Source organism: Heterodontus francisci, chromosome 9, assembly GCF_036365525.1.
Source record: "Heterodontus francisci isolate sHetFra1 chromosome 9, sHetFra1.hap1, whole genome shotgun sequence".
Taxonomy (NCBI): Eukaryota; Metazoa; Chordata; class Chondrichthyes; order Heterodontiformes; family Heterodontidae; genus Heterodontus; species Heterodontus francisci.
In genome coordinates, this window is record NC_090379.1 from 36,596,162 (window position 1) to 36,619,770 (window position 23,609).

General features: G+C 40.6%; 1 protein-coding gene across 1 annotated transcript in view; it reads right to left on the reverse strand.

Moving 5' to 3' along the window:
- Positions 1-23,609, reverse strand: part of slc38a6 (solute carrier family 38 member 6) — a 58,228-nt gene that overhangs the window by 14,873 nt on the left and 19,746 nt on the right. The window contains exons 6-9 of the mRNA XM_068038783.1: positions 16,549-16,627; positions 12,096-12,181; positions 7,469-7,527; positions 3,445-3,507 (exon numbers count right to left, since the gene is read on the reverse strand). Coding sequence (XP_067894884.1) covers positions 3,445-3,507; positions 7,469-7,527; positions 12,096-12,181; positions 16,549-16,627 — 287 coding nt within the window. The remainder of the gene's footprint in view (positions 1-3,444; positions 3,508-7,468; positions 7,528-12,095; positions 12,182-16,548; positions 16,628-23,609) is intronic.

The window sequence follows — 23,609 nt, forward strand, 5'->3', positions numbered from 1 at the left end:
GCTACTTATTTGGGCGCCAAGAACTATCCAGTAAATCACCTAATTGACCGTCTTGATATGTAAACCTATACAATGAGTGGGATAATCACGACCAAGTCTGATCCAGATATCCACACATTTTCTGCCTGAAGTCACTTGACAGCAGATTAGGAACAGGCTGATTCTTTCCCCTCTCTGGCCTAGGGAGGGAATCCAATAGTTATTTTTAGGAATGGAGCAATTTTACAATCTTGGGCATTGCATAAAGTATAAATTAAGTAAAAAGAAACGTATTACAATGCAAGAATTCTGTCAAATTGGATCGCAAATGAACAAATGCCTTCAAAGTAAATACAGTTAATGACACAATATATTCCATTTGAGGGCTCTATCTACTTTATACTGCTATAAAATTGCTTCATGCATCAACAAGCCAAACCTTTGGAGCATGGGTTTGAATCTAGCCCAGATTTTGGACCAGACATGAAATGAATTTGGACAGTCCCAATTCAGTTCCTAATGAAGGTAAGCTCAACACAAAATTACTCCTAGTTTGCAGTCTCTCAGGGAGGCAACTAGATAGCTTAGTTCTAGAAATTTAAAGTCACATTGGTTGAGGCCAAGACATGTTATTGGGGCAGATTAGAAGGCAGTTAACTTGAAACTTAAATACACTATAGCTGACAAGAGATGATGCCAATGTTAGGTGCCTGAAATGGGAAGCATTAATGTGCATTTTGATGAACAAAGAACAGCAAAAAAAAAGTCACATTCCATTTGAAGCCCTTTATAACAGGGGTTCTCAACCTTTTTGCTCCCGAGGCCCCCCTCCTATATTAGGACATTTATTGTATTTCAATGCCAAACTCCAACAGGAGGAGTGAAAGCCAGCGACTAGAATTAACCACACCATTTAATGGTGGATGGCACATGAGAAAAATGGAGAAATAAACAGTGCACTGAATGATTTTACCTACCAGACCTCATTACTATAAATATTAGCAACAGAAACAGCCCCATTCTTTGCTCCTCCCTAATCTTTTCACAAATCGGTGACATCGACTCAAAGGGCACAGGCGCTTAGACTCGGCCGACCTGTCCGTCAGAGAAACATATGGCCATGAATATAAAACTGAGTCGGAGATACGCAAAAAGCCACAATGCTTTCAGCTATTTTATAAATTCAGGCTGAAGACACTGTAGGAGAGAATCATACCGGATTCTGATTATTACTGCCTTGCCGCAGGCCCAAAGGCTGGCAAGTCTCTTTCTTTCACCTCATTCCTTCGCTCCAAGACCACGTGGTACACACACTCTCCATTGGCTTAGTTTGCAGATATAGATATAGTTCTGAAGCACATAGAGCAGAAAGGTGCTTGGGTTCAATTCCTAGTCTACGCTGTTACAAGACATGAGCCAAGGCAGCAGTAGCGATGCTGCAAATAGTCTTGAAGTCCCCATGTCCTCTCATCTCAATACCAAACACTAACACAGGGTTACATTTTGCTGCAGACAGTGACACTGGGAAGTCTCTTTCTTTTCACCCAGTTCCCCACATTCATGGGGCTTCCTTCCCATCTCAACCATGAGTTTAATGAAGAAAAGAAACAATATCTTTTCAACCGCTTGACCGGCTTCCAATCAACACTGGGTTTCTCTGCACAAGGGGAAAGAAAAAAGGTTGAAAGGAAGGCTTGCTCAGCACATAAAACACTGGAAAAACCCACTGTATTTCCTGCCGTCAACTCAGGTTTCAAGAACTTCTACCTTCCTCTTTTAAAAAAATATTTAAAAGCAATGAGCTGGCTGTGCGGATGAACATCGAAGCAATCAAAAAAACTTAGCGAGATAAATTGTAGAAACCAGTGATACTCTCAGAAACTCACCCAACAATATCACAAATGGTGCCCAAGAGCGAGAACTTGCACTTGAATAGTCTGTATCTAAGACTATTCCAATCATCTCAGAAACAGCAGAGCAGGAAAGACTACTGATGGGAAAAAACCAAGTCATGGGAGGCTACTAATGGAATAAACCAACCTGTGGACCCTTGAAATCTTGTTGGGGGGTCCTGGGGAGGGAGGGGGGGCAGCATGGATTCCCCGGTTGAAAATTTCTTGCTTTATGACTTATATTACAGATAGTCTTCAAAATGCAGAGATAAGGTACTTGAATTTACACTGCACTCCATTAATTCACTAACACCTGAACTTCTGTATTATTGTGCTGTAAAGCCATTGCTTTTGGGCGGCACAGTGGTTAGCACCGCAGCCTTACAGCTCCAGCGACCCGGGTTCAGTTCTGGGTACTGCCTGTATGGAGTTTGCAAGTTCTCCCTGTGTCTGCGTGGGTTTCTGCCGGGTGCTCCGGTTTCCTCCCACAGCCAAAGACTTGCAGGTTGATAGGTAAATTGGCCATTGTAAATTTCCCCTAGTGTAGGTAGGTGGTAGGAGAATGGTGGGGATGTGGTAGAGAATATGGGGTTAATGTAGGATTAGTATAAATGGGTGGTTGTTGGTTGGCACAGACTCGGTGGGCCGAAGGGCCTGTTTCAGTGCTGTATCTCTAAAAAAAAAAAATAGATGTTGATGTGGTATAAATTATAAATCCATTAAAAAAAATTAGACCAGACAGCTGCAATACAAGATGTGATGTTTTAGCCTAAATAGGGCACAGATTACACCCCCCAGTTAGGAGGTCAGGAATCAGTGGCGGCACAGTGGCGCAGTGGCTAGCACTGCAGCCTCACAGCTCCAGGGACCCGGGTTCGATTCTGGGCACTGCCTGTGTGGAGTTTGCAAGTTCTCCCTGTGTCTGCGTGGGTTTTCTCCGGGTGCTCCGGTTTCCTCCCACAAGCCAAAAGACTTGCAGGTTGGTAGGTAAATTGGCCATTATAAATTGTCACTAGTGTAGGTAGGTGGTAGGGAAATATAGGGACAGATGGGGATGTTTGGTAGGAATGTAGGATTAGTATAAATGGGTGGTTGATGGTCGGCACAGACTCGGTGGGCCGAAGGGCCTGTTTCAGTGCTGTATCTCTAATCTAATCTAATCTAATCACACTGAGTTAATTACTATAGGATCATATAGCACAGAAGGCCGCCATTCGGTCCACTGTGCTGGTGCCGCCTCTTTGAAAGAACTATCCATTTAATCTCAACCCCTGCTTTCCACCCCCACCCCACCCACAGTCCCACACCACCCCTGCAGATTTTTCCTTTTCAAGTTTAGATTCAACTTCCTTTGAAAAGTTACAACTGAATCTGCTTCCATCACCCTTTCAGGCAGCGCATTCTGGATCAATTAATTAAAATTAACTAACTACTTCGGAGTGAGCGGGTCATTTCCCCACAACACAATAATATCCTTAAGTAGAGCCTTTCTTGACATGGTAACGAACAGCAAGGTGTCATTCAAGCTATTCAGCAACTTACCTTAACCAGAGGAGTTGAAAAGGCATCTTACCTGAACATAATTTACAGTGCCATTCAACAGTGGGCAAGGAATGAACCATTTTTTAACTATGACCTGCAAAAGACAAAGCAGAAAGATGGCATGTTTGATAAGGTTAGATTTTGCTGAAGTAACTCAATTTGTTTGCAGAATGAGAATTCATGAATCTACAGAGTCAGGAATGAACAGGTTATTCAACTACAGAGCTCATAATAATCAATCGCAACTCTATCCAGGCATGTGCACACGTGGAGGCTAATTAACACATTCTCAACTGTGTGCACAGTCAAAACTAACTAACGCAACGCAGACCAAAGATCTAACGTGGAACCTTTTAGGTATATTTGGGTCAATGACACCATATTTATCCACTGAACCATCAACAGGAATTCCACGCAGCTGCCTGAACAATTCTTAGTTTAAATATTTGCAGTGATCTGAAAAATCACAGGAAAATGTAAACACTAATGGAGATTAGAGGATTTAAAAATCTACAGCCACATCAAGATGCAATATACAAATATGTAGTTTTAGTACCAAAAAAACCTTCCGTTCCAACAATTTTAATAGGGACAAAGAGGAAAGTTGATTTAAGAAAAAACTTCAAACCAGTACGCGGAATGGTGGAGTTGCCTTTTTTTCCCACTGCTGCTTATGTGGTATCTAGAGGACAGTGCAAGGGACTCTGCACCTCTGAACTAACTTTGCTATGCTTATAACTGCAAACAGCAGTGAATTTAGCATTTTTTGCATGCTGATTTAGTTCTTACATACAAATATAACCCAAAATACAGAGTATTTCCAGTGGCAAGAATGTCAAGATGTATTGAGCTATTTCTATAGGAATTTTTTTTTGTAGCTTCTGGTTTGCATGTTGTGGTTTTAACCAAATTAGGTTGCATAGGTTTTGGCTGGCCCTCCAGCAAGCTGAATGCAGCCATCTTTGAATTGATTGCAATACAATAAGAAAAGCCTTGTATGGAAGAGGGAGAAAAAGAAAACAGGACAGTGTAGATAGAAAAGATTGTAGAAGCTGTTTAAAAAGCATTTCAAAAACATGCCACAGACATGCATGCTATTACATTTTAAATTGAATGGGGGAAAAAACCCGATTTTCAAATTTCTTGCACTACAATTCAACTGTCCCAGCTTTCTTTAGACGCATTGGGTAGAACTTCCAACTTCAGAGATGCCACAAGTACAGCACTGAGTCAGACACCCATTAAAAGCCACATCCAATTTTCCTTTCTCAGTGGCAAAGTAAGATCAGGTGGGATGTTCAAGTCTGGAGATCCATTACCACCCATTTTATGGCCCTGAAGTTGAAAGCTCCACTTGTTATTTTGGTGCAAACTGCACATTCAGAAATAACATGCAAGCACTAGTACTAATCAACTGGCAATTCCTGACAAAACCGAAATCTGCACACAGTTACCACCAGTAGAGGATTCCAAAAAATCACTTACAGGTTTTGTTTCCACCCTGGCACATTTTGAAAAGAAACAGTTTGTGATGAGAGGAAGAGTCTTAACAAATTTGTTCAAGTTTCAGGCTTACTATATTAATATTTTCATCTGTTGGAAAATGCACATGGATAAAAAGCAACAGGACTGGAAGTTAAAACTTTTCACCTTTCCCTCTACACTACCAAGCTTCTGACACCAAATGCTTAAAAAGATCCATAAAGCAGGCTGGGTCTCTGATTTGCACTCCTGCTAGAGCAACTCTTAGCCACCACTTGGTACTTTTATGACTGGAACTCAAGTTCACTAACCCTCCCACAGCTGCGAGCAATCCCACTCAGCGATCAGAAAAATTTCTCCTTAACGTTCTTAAAATAAGTTTTTGTGAATGTTTTGGGAAGTTTAATTGATCTGATGGAGCGACAGGTTCTGCATAATGTTTTTGGGAAGAGAGCAAGAGGAACCTAGAAAATAAGGTTGGTGGGCATGCACAAGATCGAGACAGAAGTAGTTTGATGAAAATCCAAATGAGTTAATGAGTGGCACATCAATTCTCCTATGGCTCTTTTTCCCCTCTCAAAAAAAAAAGTCGAAGAGGAGAAAATATTTAGCAGGTAATACATAAAGTTTATGACAAATGTTTATTTTTGTTAATGAATTGACAATATGGGGGGTATAGACTAAGGTCTCACTCTAGAAGACAAAGGGAGTCAGAAGAAATGTTTTCACACGAGGCTATTAAAATATGAAATACTTTACCACAGGTAGCTATTGATTTAGAGACTACATCATATATAAAAGGAACTGAAAAAAATATTTGAAATACGGAGAGCATTAAAATGAATGAAGGAGAAGGGTAGGGAAATGGGATTAGAATAGTCAGCAGTAGTTGAAGAAATAGGACAAGCACAGGCATGATGGTTTGTTGGACCTCCTTTTATGCTGCAATTTCTATGATTTGACCATAATACAAGGAGGAGAGATGATCAGCCAACTACATGTGGTTCTAAACAAATTATTCAAGGATTCCATCCAAAGTGAATACCACAACTGGCTTTACAAGAGGAATCATAAAATCAGTCCGGTAAGTCATGTGCAGAAGCCTCAACCACTTCAAATGCTGCAGTGGATCCTTGATAAATGGCAGATCAAACCAGACTACATGATTAGTGGATTTAAAAAAATGCTAAGTCACTAGCACATGAATGAAAGTAAATCTGTCTGATGAAGATCCAGCACCTCAGAATCAAATAATAATGAAGAATAAGAGGATACCACAGTACTGGAAAATACAGGCATGCAGTTCTATTTGTTTTCCAAAAAGGTTGGAGGGGTCAAAACTGTACCCAAGTACTGCATTGTGTTTTTAGTTCACAGCTGTTTTTGAGCATACTGTTACTTGTATGGTTCATATGTTTCACTTGTATTGCATAATTGCAATTTGTATGAGTGAGTGAGCTTTAAAAACTGTTCCACTATAGCGCTACAACTTTCATAATTATGTTGTACTGGGATACCAAAGGATAGCCTGTGCATCTGGACAGTGAATCTGTCTCAGGTTAAGCTATGTCATGGTACATATTTTACAGTAATGTTTCATTATCACTAATACCAGGGTAAAATATGACACTTGACAAATGTATAACAGCTGCTCCATGCAATTAAATGAAAATGTCTAATAAAAAAAAAAATGACAGTTGCTGCAAACTTTCCATATCTTCATGCATTACATGGTTAGAAGCAATTTTTTCTGGTTAATTTTCCCAGCCATTGACTGGTTGTTGTAGGTGGCAGATCAGTAGGCAGGAATATCCCAAGGCAGATCAGTGACAGTAGATTGCTGCTCTGATGCAGTATCCTTCCATAGCACATTAAATAGGTTCAAGGTCAATTTTCTCGCAAATTCCCCCACCCATTCCCTACGTAGTAAGCTTCTCAACTTAGCCAAGGGTGTTCATCTGATGCAAAACAATCATTCTGCATCAGAAGTTGGAGAATGATGCACTGTGCAGAGGAACAAATGGAGCAATAATGATGCAACTTTCAAACAAAGGATCAGCGCAGAATTTTAACTTTCCTTGTCAGAATATATTATCTGCTCCTCTCCCTGGTCACCCCGACTGTGATACTGTGTGAAAAACCTGCTCCCAGGATCTGTCAGAGCTACTGAAAATTGTTTGAAAGGTGTTAAATAGTAGTCTCAAGTGATGCTCTTTCCCATTACATAAACTTCTGATCTTTCTTCACTAAAGGTATAGTCGAAAACAGGAAATTATCTTGTTGAGAAGTGAGGGAGAGTCTGCATCGTATCACTCCATGTTACAATGCACTGGAGCACCAGCACACTACCCTGAAGCAAGACAAAATGTTCTTCAAATGTATGCCCAAGTCTTATTTTAATATTCACCACTAATCACCACAATACAGTATATTGGTCATGTAGGTACTTATAATCTGCAAACTTGGGATGTGATTTATGCATTTGTATATATTAGTCTTCTGCTAACCAAACACCCTAAAAATTGCAACCAATTTAACAAACTTAAAGGCAACAAATATGAAATTACACTCACCACAATGGTAAAGTAGACCATGAATAAGATGGACAAACCACTTGTGTAACCAAGAAACTCTGTGAAAACAATAAGTATTAGGAGATTCCCAAATAATAGCTGCATGGGTAAGAAAGGAAAACACATTCTATAATAGTTTGCGTAAAGGGAATGATACTCTAGCCTCTTGGGCAACTGCAAGAATGAGCAATGCCTGCATGCATTCCACCTCCCCCACAAAAGGAGCACACTTAAAGTAAGGAGATGCACGTGCAAAATATTGACAGAAAACATCCACTGGTGTATTTGGCAAATTAGCAGCACTTTGCAGGAGCTAAATAAACAGCAGCAAAGATTGCGTGGAAAGAACTGCAGAAAAATACTCAAAACACACATTTCCCATGCTTCTGACACCACGTTTCCAAAACAAAAGGGGTGAGCACTCAACCTACTTTCAGATTTGTGAGATTCTCTCAGTTGGCTAACAGGTGGTGCTCAGCTATTAGACAGATTAGAGAAACTGGGATGGTTCTCCCTAGAGCAGCAAAGGGTTAAGAGAAGATTTAGTAGAGGTGTTGACGGGTTGAAAGCAGAGTAAATAAGAAACTGTTTTCACTGGCAGGAGGGCCAGTAACCAGAGGGAACAGATTTAAGGTAATTGCCAAAAGAACTGATGGAAGGATGAGAGTTTAAAAAAAAAAAAATTGCAAGTTATAATGATCTGAGATGCAGTGCCTGAATGGGTGGTAGAAGCAGTCAAGAGTACCTTTCAAAAGGAAATTAGATATATCCTCAAAGGGCTACAGGGATGGAGCATGGGAGTGGGACTAATTGGATAGCTCTTTCAAAGAGCTGGCACAAATATGATGGGCTGAATTACCTCCTTCTGTGTTGCATCATTCCAACTTGATACTTTTCTGATTTACATTTAGAATTACTTACTTACTGCTGGAATGTTTACCCACATCTTTTAGATAATTTTTTGGAACTCTTACACTCTCATTCAGCTGGTCTAATGGTGACCATGAAACCATTGTCGACTGTTGTAAAAACCCATCTTGTACACTAATGTCTTTTAGGGAAGGAAATCTGCTGTCCTTCCCTGGTCTGGTCTGCAGGTGACTCCATACCCACAGCAATGTGGTTGACTCTTAAATGCCCTCTAAAATGGCCTAACAAGCCACTCGGTTCAAGGGCAATAAATGCTGGCCTCGCCAGTGATGCTCACATTCCACAAATGAATATTTAAAAAAATGATCCATCCACTCCCCAAAACAATAATTATTGTCGAAATGTTATTTTGAGCAAGATAAAACAGGACCCGATTTACATAATGGACAATGTGTGCTCAACAAAAAGTTTGAAGTAGTTGGCAAACTGCAGAAATTCCAACTTGCCAACATTGTTTTTAATAATCTAAACAAAAACCTCTCAGGACAGTCCTCAGCCTCCAGCAATGTAAGTGCATAAAAGTGAAGAGGTAGGTGAAACCTGGAGACCTTACTGTACATAAAAGGTGGAAAATTATAACCACTGGTGGCATTCCAAGAATTTGCACTGGAAGAAATGAGGAGGAAGGTTCATGAACTGAGGACTATTAGACCGTCGTCTCCTTCGCCACCTCTGACTATAGGTTAAATATTTGATGTGTGCAGGAGGTCATGTGATCAATTCACCAGGAACACCTGTAACTAGATTTGACAACCCCCCTTCTCCCCAGCAACCGAGTCCTAACTCATTATTTCCCAGAATCTTAAAATAATGGAACTTATCACTTCACTCAGCCTTTCCATCTTCTTACAATCTACAGGCCTATTTAAAACCAGGGCTTGGTGTTAGCTTGTCACTACTTAATTTAATCATACCTTGGTTCTTTCTTCAACCTTAACAATAGCTTTTGATTCAGCACCTAAATAGCTCAAACTTTTTTTTAAAAAACTTGCAGGGCAAGATGAAATGCCTCAATAAGCTTAACTTTAAATCTAATCTTTTTGCAGTGTTGAAAAGCCAAGATGGTTTTCCAGGATATTGTTTTTTGACACAAGTTTATTGTAAATGGAGTTTTAAAGTTGCTGAAGGGAGTGGAGGATTCAAAAATGTAGAATACACTAATGTATGTAGAATAAACTTGCATCATGAGATTACCAGCATTTTGGAAATGACAGAATTCCATATTTGGGTATTACAATCTCAAAATATCCGACTACAGAAAATAAATGGAGTCAGGACCCTGGGAGATACAAGGACTGCAAGTTGCTGAGCTATATCTTCTTGAATCACTGAATTATTTTCATCTACTTGCGTTTACTTTCCAAATCCTATACAGGTTGCTAAAGGAAGTGGGGGCGGAGATAGCGGAAGGGCTTGCCATAATCTTTCAATCTTCCCTAGATACAGGGGAGATGTCTGAGAATTGGACAGTGGCAAATGTGACACCCTTATTCAAAAAAGGGTGTAAGGACAGTCCTAGCAACTCAAGGCCAGTTAGTTTATCAGTAGTGGATAAGGTTTTAGAAACATTAATCAGGGGAAAAAAAAAAAAACAGGCACTTGGAAAGGTTGAGTTAATTAAGGATGGCCAGCATGAATTTGTAAAAGGCAGATCATGCTTGACTAATCTAATTGAATTTTCTGACAAAGTAACAGAGAAGGCTGATGAAGGGAATGCTGTGGATGTTGTCAGTATGGATTTTAAGAAAGTGTTCAACAAATTACCACATTAAAGGCTGGTCAACAAAATTGAGGCTCATGGAATAAGAGGGTCAGTGTCCAACTGGATAAAAAACTGGCTCAAGGCCAGAAAACAGCAAGTTGTGGTAAATGGTTGTTTTTCAGACTGGAGGATGGTAGACAGTGGTGTTTCTCCAAGATCTGTGCTCGGACCACTACTTGTTTTGCTACATATAAATGACCTGGATCTTGGAATACAAAGTAGAACTTCAAAATTTGCTGATGATACCAAACTTAGAGTTGCAAACAGTAAGGATGATATGAACCACCTGCAACAGGACATAGACTAGCAGAATGGGCAGACAAGTGGCAGGTGAAATTCAATACAGACAAGCGTGAGGTAATGCATTGCAGCAGAAGGAATAGGATGAGGCAATATAGACATAATGGCACAGTTCTAAAGAGGATGCAGGAATAGAGGGACCTGGGGTTGCATGTGCATCGATCTTTGAAGGTGGCAGGACATATTGAGAGGATGGTTAGAAAGCCATATAGGATCTTGGGCTTTATAAATACAGGCACGGAGTACAAAAGCAGGGAAGTTATGCTGAATCTTTATAAAAGGGCTGGTTAGGCCACAGCTAGAGTACTGTGTCCAGTTCTGGTCACCACACTTTAGGAAAGACGTGAGGGCCCTTCATAGGGTGCAGAGATTTACCAGAATGGAAAAGGGGATGGTGGATTTTAGTTACAAGGTTAGGTTGGAAAAACTGGGGTTGTTCTCCCTGGAGCCAAAGGAGATTGAGGTAAGATTGGATAGAGGTATAAAAGATTATGACTGGCTTAGATAAGTTAGACAGGGAAAAATTGTTCCCATTAATTGATGTTACAAGGACCAGGGGACACAGATTGAAGGTTTTGGGCAAGACATGCAGAGGAAAATGTCAGGAAAAACATATTTTGACACAGTGAGTTGTAATGCCCTGGAACTTGCTACCCACAAGGGTGGTGGAAACAGAGACAATGATTTCAAAAGGAAATTGGATGGGCGTTTGAAGGAAATAAACTTGCAGGGTTACAGGGGTCGAGCGGGGGAGTGAGACTGACTGGATTGCTCTGTGGCAAGCCTGTATGGACTTACTGGGCTGAATGGCCCCTTTCTGTGTATTAGATGTCTATGATTCTATGACTGGGAATGCTTTCTAGAATTCAAAATCCAAAGGGGAGAGAGCATGTTACTTATGACCTTTCATGAAATCAGTACTTTCAATTATTGGATGGTTAATATAGTGCTTATGCATGTGCAGTTCTCATCACTTAGCATCTTAGCAACATTCAGCAACAAAAATAAGTGTAACTTGAACTCTGACCAAAACAATGCATTTCACGAACACTCCAAAAGCAGCAATAGTTATAGATCAAAAATGTTATGCTATTAAGCTCATCACACTAGGGTCAACTGAAACTTCAACTATGGACAATGTGTTTTATTTATTTTTTAAAAATCACAGCGATTTGGCAAGTTCAAATCCTGCTACCAGTAGGATAAAAGCACAAAAGAAACAAATTAGTAAAAAGTGGTTATTGATGTGTCACTCATTTCATGTTGGTAAGGATTTGTAAAGCAAAGGTAACATTTACTCACACAGCAAAGGCTGATCTCCTAAGGCAGAAAAGATTTTATCAAAACAACAAATGGCTTAGATTAGCATTTACCTACACAGGTCTTGTGATATATAAATTTAACAATGGAGAATCTACAGTTTGATAATTTCAAAGTTAGGGCAGTTGCTCACCCCCAACCCATTTAGAATGTTCAACTGAATCATCAATTGTACTCTATTTAATGGAATCACATTTTGTCAAGTTAAGGTATCATTGGAAATAGAATTTATCAGAAGAGAAAAACATCATTTTTTTAAAAAAAGTGTGTCAACATCTCTATGAACATGGAAATAAAATCAAGTAAAACAATCACCTATTTTACGAAGAAGAGCAAGAGGGAAAACGATGCAGATAACAGTAATGCAGAGCAGGATCTGTCCATTAAGATACCACGGAGTTCTAAAGTGTCAAAATAAAAAGATACTCAAGTTAAACAAATGGTACCAGTAAATTAACAGTGACAAATCTAAGGTGAAGGATCGCTGCCACAATTCATTGTGAACATAGATTTGTAAAAGACAAGCCTGAAGTGTTTCCAACCATGTTCAGCAACAAGTGCTGAGTGGATGATCCATCTCGACCTACTCAGAGTTCCCCAGAAGCCAGTCTTCAGCCAATTTGATACAGTCCACATAAAATCAAGAAATAGCTGAGCACACTGGAGACAACAAAGGCTATGGCCTCAGCAGCATTCTGGCTGCAGTGCTGAACACTTGTGCTCCAGAACTAGTCGCAGCTCAAGCCAAGTTATTTCAGTACAGCTACAGCACTGGCAGCTACCTGAAAGTGGAAAACTGCCCAGGTACGTACTGTCCACAAAAAGGACAAATCCAATCTGGCCAGTTACCGCCCTATCAGCATAGTGATCAAAGGGGTCATTGACAGTGCTATCAAGCGGCACTTACTTACCAATAACCTGCTCACTGATGCTCAGTTTGTTGGACCACTCGGCTTGACCTCATTACAGTGTTGGTCCAAATACTGAATTCCAAGGTGAGGCAAGAGTGACTGCCCTTGAAAGAGTCTGGCATCAAGGAACACTAGTAAAACTAAAGTCAATGGAAATTGGGGGAAACTGTCTGGAGTCATACAGCAACAATTTGTATTTATACAGCACCTTTAACATAAAACATCTCAAGGCACTTCAGAGGGATTAGAAAACAAAATATGACACCAAGCCACATAAGGAAATATTAGACAGATGACCAAAAGGTTAGTCAAAGGGGTAGGTTGTAAGATGTGTCTTAAAGGAGGAAAGCAAGGTAGATAGGCAGAGAGGGAGAGTGTTCCAGAGCTTAGGGCCTAGGGAGCTGAAGGCACAGCCATCAATGGCTGAGCGATTAAAATCAAGGATGCAGATGTTTAAGGGTTGTAGGGCTCTAGGAGATTAGAGAGATAGGAAGGGGCCAGGCCATGGAGGGATTTGAAAATATGAAAATAAAAATAAGAGGCGTTGTTTAACTAGGAACCAGTGTAGCTCAGTACGTACAGGCATGATGGGTGAATGGGATTTAGTGCAAGTTAGGACACTGACAGCAGAGTTTTGGATGATCTCAAGATTAGAAGGTTGAATGTGGGAGGCCGGCCAGGAGGGTTACACAATAGTCAAGTCTGGAGGTAAGAAAAGCATGGATAGGGGTTTCAGTAGATGAGCTGAGGCAGGGGTGCAGTCAGCCAACGTTACGGAAGTGGAAATAGATGGTCTTAGTGATGGATGCTTAGCATCTAGCACAAAAGGAAGATGGTTAAGGCTATTGGAGGCCAATCATCTCAGCCTAAGAACATCGCTTCAGGAGTTTCTCAGGGCAGTGTCCTAAGCCCAACCATCTTCAGCTGCTTCAATGATAGTTGCACAGTGTTCAATCCCCACTTGGATCTCCTCAGATAATGTCCGTGCCCACATGCAGCAAGACCTAGACAACATTCAGGCTTGGGCTGATAATCAGCAAGTAACATTCATGCTACAGAGGTGCCAGGCAATGACCATCTCCAACAAAAGAGGGTCTAACCACCTCACATTCAATGGTATTACCATCATCGAATCCCTCATCGTGTACATATTGGACTTCACCACTGAGCAGAATCTCAAGACTAGCTACCTAATTACTGTGGCTATAAACAGCAGGTCAGAGGCTGGGTATCCTGCAGCAAGTAACTCATCTCCTGACTCCCCAAAACTTTTCAATCATCTACAAGACACACTTCAGGAGTGCGATCACAGAATCGTTAGTGCAGGAGGCGGCCATTCAGCCCATCGTGCGCACATTGGCTCTCCAAAAAAGCAATTCCCTCAGTTCCATTCCCCTGCCTTCTCTTCATAACCCTGCACATTCTTCCTTTTCATATAACTGTCAAATTCCCTTTTAAATTCTTCAATTGAACCAGCCTCCACCATGGTCTCAGGCAGCACATTCTAGATCTTAACCATTTGCTGCGTGAAAAAGTTTTTCCTTATGGCACTTTGCTTCTCTTACCAAATACATTAAATCTATGCCCTCTCGCTCTCAATCCTCTCACGAGTGGGAACAGTTTCTCTCTATCTACTCTGTCCAAACCCCTCACGATTTTGAATATCTCTTAGAAAATCACCTCTCAGCCTTCTCTTCTCCAAAGGAAAACAGTCCTAACTTCTACAATCTAGCTTCATAACTGAACTTCCTCATCTCTGGAACCATTCTCGTGAATATTTTCTGGACTCTCTCCAATGCCCTCATGTCTTTCATCAAGTGCGGCGCCTAGAACGGGATGCAATACTCCAGCTGAGGCCGAACTAGTGTCTTATACAAGTTCAACATAACTTCCTTGCTCTTGTACTCTATGCCCCTATTAAAGTCCAGGATATTGTATGCTTTATTAACTGCTCTCAACCTGTCCTGTCACCTTCAATGACTTATGCAAATATACACCTAGGTCCCTCTACTCCTGCACCCCCTTATTGTACCCTTTATTCTATATTTTCTCTCCATGTTCTTCCTACCAAAATGAATCACTTCGTCTGCCACCTGTCTGTCCATTCTATCAACTTGTCTATGTCCTTTTGGAGTTCTACACTAGCCTCCTCACAATTCACAATGCTTCCCAGTTTCGTATCATCTGCAAACTTTGAAACTGTGCCCTGTACACAAAGGCCTAGGTCATTAATACATATCAGGGTCCCAACAACATTGATCCCTGGGGAACTCCACTATAAACCTTCCTCCAGCCCGAGAAACATCCATTAATTACTACTTTGTTTTCTGTCACTCAGCCAATTTTGTATCCATGTTGCTACTGTCCCTTTTATTCAATGAGCCACAAGTTTGCTCACAATTCTGTAGTGTGGCACTGTATCAAATGTCTTTTGAAAATCCAAGTACATCACATCAACAGCATTGCCCTCATCAAAAAAAACTCAAGCAAGTTAGTTAAACATGCTTTTCCTTTAAGAAATCCGTGCTGGCTTTCCTTAATTAACTCCCATTTGTCTGATTACTGATTTAAGTGACAAGGAATAAATAAAAAGCTCCAAGTTTCATATGCTTGCTTCTTCACTGCACACTGGAAGCAATCAAGTAAAATGGCAAGCTGCATTTGGAAGTACATTTAAGTATAATAATGCCAGGGAAAAATTGAATAAACTTATATTTATATACAATGAGTTATCACTCTCTGAAATATCTCAAAAGTACTTCACATAAGGACCAATTTAAAATGCAGTGACTGTTGCTATGCAGACTAAGCTGTCATTTTTCACAAAGCAATATCTCACAAACAGTAATCAGATCAATGATTAATAAACCTTTGGAATATGTCGCACTTGCCTGGATGAATGCAGCTCCAACAAGACTCAGGAAGCTCAACACCATCCGGGACAAAACAGCCTGCTTGATTGGCACCCCATCCTCCACCTTAAATATTCACCTCCCCCATCACCAGATCACAGTGGCAGTAACATGTACCATCTACAAGATGCACTGCAGCAACTGAAGGTTTTTTCGACAGCACCTTCCAAACCTGTGACTTCTACCACCTAGAAGGACAAGGAAAGCAGGCACATAGGAACACCACTACCTGCAAGCTCCCCTCCAAGTCTATCCTGAATCTTTCAGTTTCTCCATTGCAGGGTCAAAATCCTAGAACAGCTTCCCTAACACTGTGGGAATACCTTCACTACAGACTGCAGTGGTTCAAGGCAGCAGCGTATCACCACCTTCTAAAAGGGCAATTAGGGCCAAGCAGCAGCCAGCAATGCCTGCATTCCATGAATGAATAAAAGATAACTACCCTACTGAGAGGAAACGCTTAGTATAATTCTACTATAAGATCAAATGTTGTATTGCAGACAGCAAAGTAAATGCTCCAAAACTGCATTGTTGGCATAATTCTGAGCTGTTACAAATGTCTTACCCACAGAAGTTTATGCCATGCATGGTTAAACAAAAAAAAACAATTATGGTTTATCAGAATTCAACACGACTGTACGAAAAATTGAGCAATGTGCGTTTCTAGAAATATTATTGAGTCACTTAAAGGAATAATGAAAAACCTGAAGTTACTTAACTAGCGACTTCAAAATGACAGCAAGTATTTCAACAATTAAACTTTTGATTTTGCAAGCATAATTTCTAGTGGATCAATAGTACCCTAGTATGTAGGAACCTATACAATAATGTAATTTATGATGTTCTAATCACCTCTGCTATGAATAAATTATTTAATCTAACTGTATATTGAATTCAATTATATTGAAACATCTACATATAATAATCATCGCTGCTGACACTTACCCATTGTAGTAGTTGTGTAGGAAACCAGCAATTGCAGCAGGTAGCTCAGATTTTATGATGAACAGATAAGACGACATTGCTGATGGCAAAAAAAGTAACAAAATCAGACAACTTTCAGAATATATTTGGCTTATTTTTCCTCTTTTTTTAAATTAACCATTAAGAGCTCTATTAAGCTTGACTGCTGATTCACTAAGTAAACAGGCTGGCTAAAGTGATACTAACCAATTTAAGTTTCACGAGACAAGGAAACATGGGCAGATATAATAATCTTTATTTCCCATTAAATTATTAAAAATGCCACAATGAATAAAGGATTTCCTGTGCATTTTCTTTATTTCTGCTTCAACATCAGAAAAAGTTAAAACTGTCAAATTTCAAATTACAAACCACTCAGCTATAAATATTCTGAATTAATTTTGAAGCTATTGCGTTAATTAAATTGGTTAAACATAAGGAGCTTTCCACTTTGAGACATGAAGATCGCAAATCCACTTTGGATAAACATTTCAATCCCAGGGCAAGAATTGTAGTCATTTATGACATACATGTTACATGATTTCTGCAAAAGGTAGGTGTATAACTTTTAGCTCTATATTTCATGTTTTACTACCAATTAAGCCAAATCTGTTATGGTTAAGTCCCAATATTTCACAAATCATTTTAGCCAGAAGTGTTTCATGCTCAATTCTTATTTGCCAAAGACCCCATACCAAAAAGCATTTCTATTTTTCAAATGCACAAATCAATGTGGCCAACGTTTTGGAAAATGTTTTAAAAAAAATTTATAAACATCAGAAAAGATTATGCAAGTTAACTATATGTCATAGAGTCAGAGAGATACAGCACTGAACAGGCCATTCTGCCCACCGAGTCTGTGCCGACCATCAACCACCCATTTATACTAATCCTACATTAATCCCATATTCCCCACCTTGCCCCAATTCTCCTACCACCTACCTACACTAAGGTAAATTGGCCATTGTAAATTGCCCCATCAACCTGCAAGTCTTTGGCTGTGGGAGGAAACCGGAGCACCCGGCAGAAACCCACGGGGTCACAGGGAGAACTTGCAAACTCCACACGGGCAGTACCCAGAACCGAACCCGGGTTGCTGGAGCTGTGAGGCTGCAGTGCGAACCACTGCGCCGCCTATGTATTGTGGAAATCGAGGGTCGGTTGGCTAGACAGCTGGTGTGAGATGCAAAGACGCCAACAGCTAGGGTTCCATCCCCGTACTGCTGTTGTAGTTCATGGAGGCCTGCCTCCTCGCCTTGCCCCACGCTCGTGGGGTGGTGACCCTCAAGCTATACATCATCAACTGTCTCTCAAATGGGAGAGATGTCTATGGTCCTTTGGGACTATGGCGACAACTGTGGAAATCATCAAATGGTTACAGCACAGAAGGAGGCCTTTCGGCATGTCGTGTCTCTGTTGGCTCTCTGCAATGAGCAACTCACCTTGTCCCACACCCCTGCCTTTACCCTGCAATTTTTTTCTCTTCAGATAATCATCCAATTCTCTTTTGAATGCCTCAATTGAATCTTCCTCCACCACACTCTCAGGCAGTGCATTCCAGATCCTAAACACTTGCTGCGTAAAAATATTTTCCTCATGTCGCCATTGCTTCTTTTGTCCATCACCTTAAATTGGTGTCCTCTGGTTCTTGATCCTTCCTTCAATGGGAACAGTTTCTCCCAATCTACTCTGTCTAGATCCCTCATGATTTTGAACATGTCAAATCTCCTCTTCTCCAAGGAGAACAGCCACACCTTCTCCAATCTACCCACGTAACTGAAGTTCCTCATCCCTAGAACCTTTCTTGTGAATCTTTTCTGCACCCTCTTTAATACCTTCACATCCTTCAAGTGTGTTGCCCAGAACTGGACAGCACTCCAGTTGAGGCTGAACCAATGTTTTATACAGGTATATCATAACTCCCTTGCTCTATATCCCTATTTATAAAGCTCAGGATCCTGTATGCCTTATTAACTGCTTTCTCAACCTGCCCTACCACCTTCAATGATTTGTGTACGTATACCTCCAGGTTCCTCTGGTCCTGCACCCCTTTAGAATTAGTAACCTTTATTTTATATTGCCTCCCCTTGTTCTTACTACGAAAATGAATCACTTCACACTTCTCTGCATTAAATTTCATCTGCCACTTGTCCGACTATTTCCTCCTGAAGTTTATCACTATCCTCCTCACAGCTCAGAATACTACCAATTTTCAGGTCATCAGCAAATTTTGAAATCGTTCCTTGTACTCCCAGTTCTAGGTCATTAATATACATCAAAAAAGCATGGGTTCTAAACACTGAACCCTGGGGAACCCCCACTATATACCTTCCTATAGTCCCAAAACAAGTTTACCACGACTGCTTCCAGTCACTCAGCCAATTTTGCAATGCTGACAAGCCTGTTATGTGGCACTCTAGCAAATGCCTTTTGGAAACCCATGTACACTACATCAACCTTCTCTGTTACCTCATCAAAAAACTCAAAACAAGTTAGTAAAACATGATTTGCTCTTAAAAACCATGCTGGTTTTCCTTAATTAAATCCAGATTTGTCCACTGTTAATTTGAGAGAAAATGATAGTTTCTAAAAGCTTTCCCACCACTAAGGTAAATTGACTGGTCTGTAGTTGCTGGGCTTATCCTTACATCCATTTTTGATCAAGCACGTAACATTTGCAATTCTCTGATATGAATTTTTTTTAAATTCATTCGGGGGATGTGGGCGTCACTGTCTAAGGCAGCATTTATTCCCCATCCCTAATTGTCCTCAAGAATGTGGTGGTGAGCTGCCTTCTTGAACTGCTGCTGTCCTTGGGACATAGGTTCATCCACAGTGCTGTTAGCAAGAGAGCACCAGGATCTTAACCCAATGATAGTGAAGTAACGGCGATATAGTTCCAAGACAGGAGGGGAACTTTCAGGTGGTGTTCCCATGCATCTGCTGCCCTTGTCCTTCTAGGTGGTAGAGGTTGGAGGTTTGGAAGGTGCTGTCTAAGGAGCCTTAGGTGAGTTGCTGCACTGCATCTTGTAGATGATACACACTGCTGCCACTGTGCGATGGTGGTGGAGGAAGTGAATGTTGAAGGTGGTAGATGGGGTGCCAATCAAGCAGACTGCTTTGTCCTGGATGGGGTCGAGCTTCTCGAGTGTTGTTGGAGCTACACCCATCCAGGGAAGTGGAGAGTATTCCATCACACTCCTAACTTGCGCCTTGTAGATGGAGGACAGGCATTGGGGAAACAGGAGGTGAGTTATTTGCCACAGAATTCCCAGCCTCTGACCTGCTGTTCTAGCCATAGCATTTATGTGGCTGGTCCAGTTCAGCTTCTGGTCAATGGTGACCCCCAGGATGTTGATAGTGGGGAATTCAGTGATGGTAATGCCTTTGAACATTAAGGGGAGATGGTTATTGCCTGTGGTGCCAATGTTACTTGCCACTTATCAGCCCAAGGCTGAATATTGTCCAGGTCTTGCTGCATACGGACCTGGGCTGCTTCAGTATCCGAGGAGTCGTGAATGGTGTTGAAGATTGTGCAATCAGCGAACATCCCCACTTCTGACCTTATGATTGAAGGAAGGTCATTGATGAAGCAGCTGAAGGTGGTTGGGCCGAGGAACTCCTATAGTGATGTCCTGGGACTGAGATGATTAACTAACAACCACAACCATCTTCCTTTGATTATATGAACAGGATAGAAAAACACAAATTAATCTTAGATATTGAAGAGTTTGGTCAGCCCCCATCTGGAGCACTGCATGCAATTTTGGTCAGCTAATCGCAAGGATATTGCCATCTGAAAAAGTATAGAATTGAACGATGCTGGTTCAAAATACCAGGAATTTACAGTAAATGGAAACTGTAAGCAAGTTGGGATGGATATGGTGAAACAGAAGCTTTCAAGATCATGAAGGGAATACACAAAATATGTCCAAAGAATTGCAGAATAAAGAGTTCAAATATCAGGAGACACAAACTAATAGAAGCAAAAGGGATGCCAGACTTTGTCAGCTGTGGCTCAGTGGCAGTACTCTCAGCTGAGTCAGAAGGTTGTGGGTTCAGAGCCCACACCAGAGTCTTGAGCACAAGATCTGTGCAACACCGAGGGAGTGCTGCATTATCGGAGGGTCTGTCTTTTGAATGAGATACTAAATGGGACCCTGTCTGCCCTTTCAGGTGGACATGAAAGATACCATAGCATTACTGCTAAAAGGAGGAGAATGCTCCTGGTGTCGTAGTCAATATTTAACCCTTTAACACGACCACCTAAAATAGATTGGCTGTTTAAAAATTGGCTGCCCAGTTTGCTGCATTACAGTGACTGCGCTTCAAAAGTACTTCATTGACTGTAAAGCACTTTAGAATGTCCTGAGTGGTGCTATATAAATGTACGTTCTTTCTTCTAACATTTTCACACAAAGGCGAACACATTGTGGAATAAGTTACAAAGAAAAAATTATCAAATGAACAGTATAACTGGGCTCACAAAACATTTAGATGTCTTTCTAGAGGAAAACGTCAGTGATTATGATGAGGAGGCAGATAGCTAGGCATTTGTCAAAGAGAGATGGGTTTAATCTAAGATTCTGCACAACTGTTGAGCATCAAGTCAATGAAATCTCGCTTCTGACCGTTGGGATTAACTAATCTGATCTGGCCAGGTCTGGAGGTCACCTAAACATAATTATTTCCATTCAGCTTCCTGTCTGATTGCTGTATGGTAGGATAACTATGCTCCTTGTTGCACTTGCATAAAACTAGCCAATCTGAAAACTGTCTGCTTTAAAATAAAACAAATATACCTGCAAAGATTACATTTAAACCTTTTGTTAAAAACTATACAAAATGTTCAGTCTTTGGGGCAAACGCATCATTATCAAATCAAGTTCAGCAGGTGGTTGATGGCTAATACATGTACACGGCTACTGTTGAGTGAAATTCCTTAGAAGCTGTACCTAAACAACTGGGAAATGGCAAAGGCTATTTCATGAAAGAATTATGCAGAGCTAAATAATCAGCAATTCAAACAAAGGAAAAGACTGTTTAGGATAGCTATCCTTTCCAAAGAACTGAGCAATCTACAGCTTGAAACAGGAAGGAGGGGAGTAGCAGCTTTCAGTGGGTAAGTACTAGCTTGAACTGGGGGGGGTGGGGGGTGCAGTTGGGATTAAGAAGGAAGAGGTCGAAGCAAGTGCCAGCATCTATGGGAGCAGGAAAAAAGATGGGCAACAAGTTAAACTGGGGTGATGGAATGGGAGCTCCAATTTGAATTGGGGGAGGACAGGGAGAAGGCTGCCTATATGATCTGGAGGGGGCAAGACAGTACTTTTGTAAACAGAGTGGAGGGATGGAAGGTGTTATTGGTCTCTATAATAGGAGGGAGGAGAATGTGGTAGCAGTGCAATGGCCATTGATGTAGCCTTTGAGGAAGTGACAGTCTAACTGGTCTATTTGTTTCCAATTTTTTTAGATTTTCTAGACAGCACCTTCCAAACCCACGACCTCTACCACCAAGAAGGACAAGGGCAGCAGATGCATGGGAACACCACCACCTGCAAGTTCCTCTCCAAGCCACACATCCTGACTTGGAACTATATCGTGTTCTGTCACTGGGTCAAAATCCTGGGACTCCCTTCCTAACGGCACTGTAGGTGTGCCTACACCCCAAGGACTACAACAGTTCAAGAAGGCAGCTCACCACCTTCTCAAGGGCAACTAGGAATGAGCAATAAATGCTAGCCGAGCCAGTAACATCCACATCTCAGGAATGAATAAAAAAAGTTAAACATTAATTAAATATACAAGTGTTTAAACTTAAGCAAAATGCACCATTTCCAATGCATGCGAGTCTAACGAAGGTTATTCACAAGCCTGTGCCTCACTGCACCTTCAGTATAACTTGTTCAAGTTTTCAGTTTTTGGGGTGGGTTCTTTTAGAAACAATTAGTCAACTTGCATAGTTTAAGTTGGCAATGTATGCCTTTTCACCACTAACTAAGAAAAAATGATTTGAAACAAAATGGCACATTTGTTTTCTACATGGCACAAGACTGCAATGTGCCACAATTTGCCATATCACTAAGTAAATCAGATGTGGAAAATTTATACTGATGCTCTTCTGAGATCAGGGTTTAGCCACATATTGGGGGGGAAAAAAAAAAAAGCACTTCTGGTCATACTGTTGGCAATTTGGGAGTGTCTGGTGCTAATACTGTGACGAAGGTTATCCTAAAGCAGCATTGGCATTTTTCAACTTAACAAGAATACTTCAATAAGTAGTTTGAGGGAAAAAAAAGCACTTTGAAGAAATTTTATAGTTATTACTGAATTGATTTTGTATTTTGGCAACTCATTATAGCAAGTTGGAGTGAATTAAAATAGGCTTCATTGATAAAGGTTTGCATGTCTCCCAAAGCAATCTGGGCAGAATTAGCTTTTGTAAAGCAAAGTATTTAAATTTTATTGCAAACAGATGCCAAAATTTAGATTTAGGCTCATACAAACTACTCATTTACATTTCTTTTACTGAGACATAGTTACGCAATTAACAGCAGTTTCTGATTACATCTGTTCATATCCAACAGATTTCTGTCATATGAAATGATTTGCTTTAATTCTTAGCAAAATATGACATTAGTTTTTATGGAGGCAGTTCAAATTCGGAAGCGAAAGGCACTGGATTTACTTAAAGCTCAATGTTATTAACCATGTTAGAGGAACAACCTGGAGTTCCCACTAAAGATGAGCAGCATGGGAATTTATTAAAAAAACTCTTTCCACATGTGGTTGAGATAGCAACCATTTCTCTCAGGGTTTTTATCACCTTAGATAAACAAAAGCAACATGGAGAGGAAACGTTGCATTTATATTTTAAACCAAGTACATCTCCCTTTGTTTTAAGCGATACTTGCATGACACTCCGGGTAATGTAAGAAATGCTGAGTAGTCTATCTGATTTATAAATTATTTATTGGAGTCAAAGTGTTTCTTCTGTAGGCAAATCATCTATAAACCAATAATATTCCTGTTTTTGTATCTTTCAG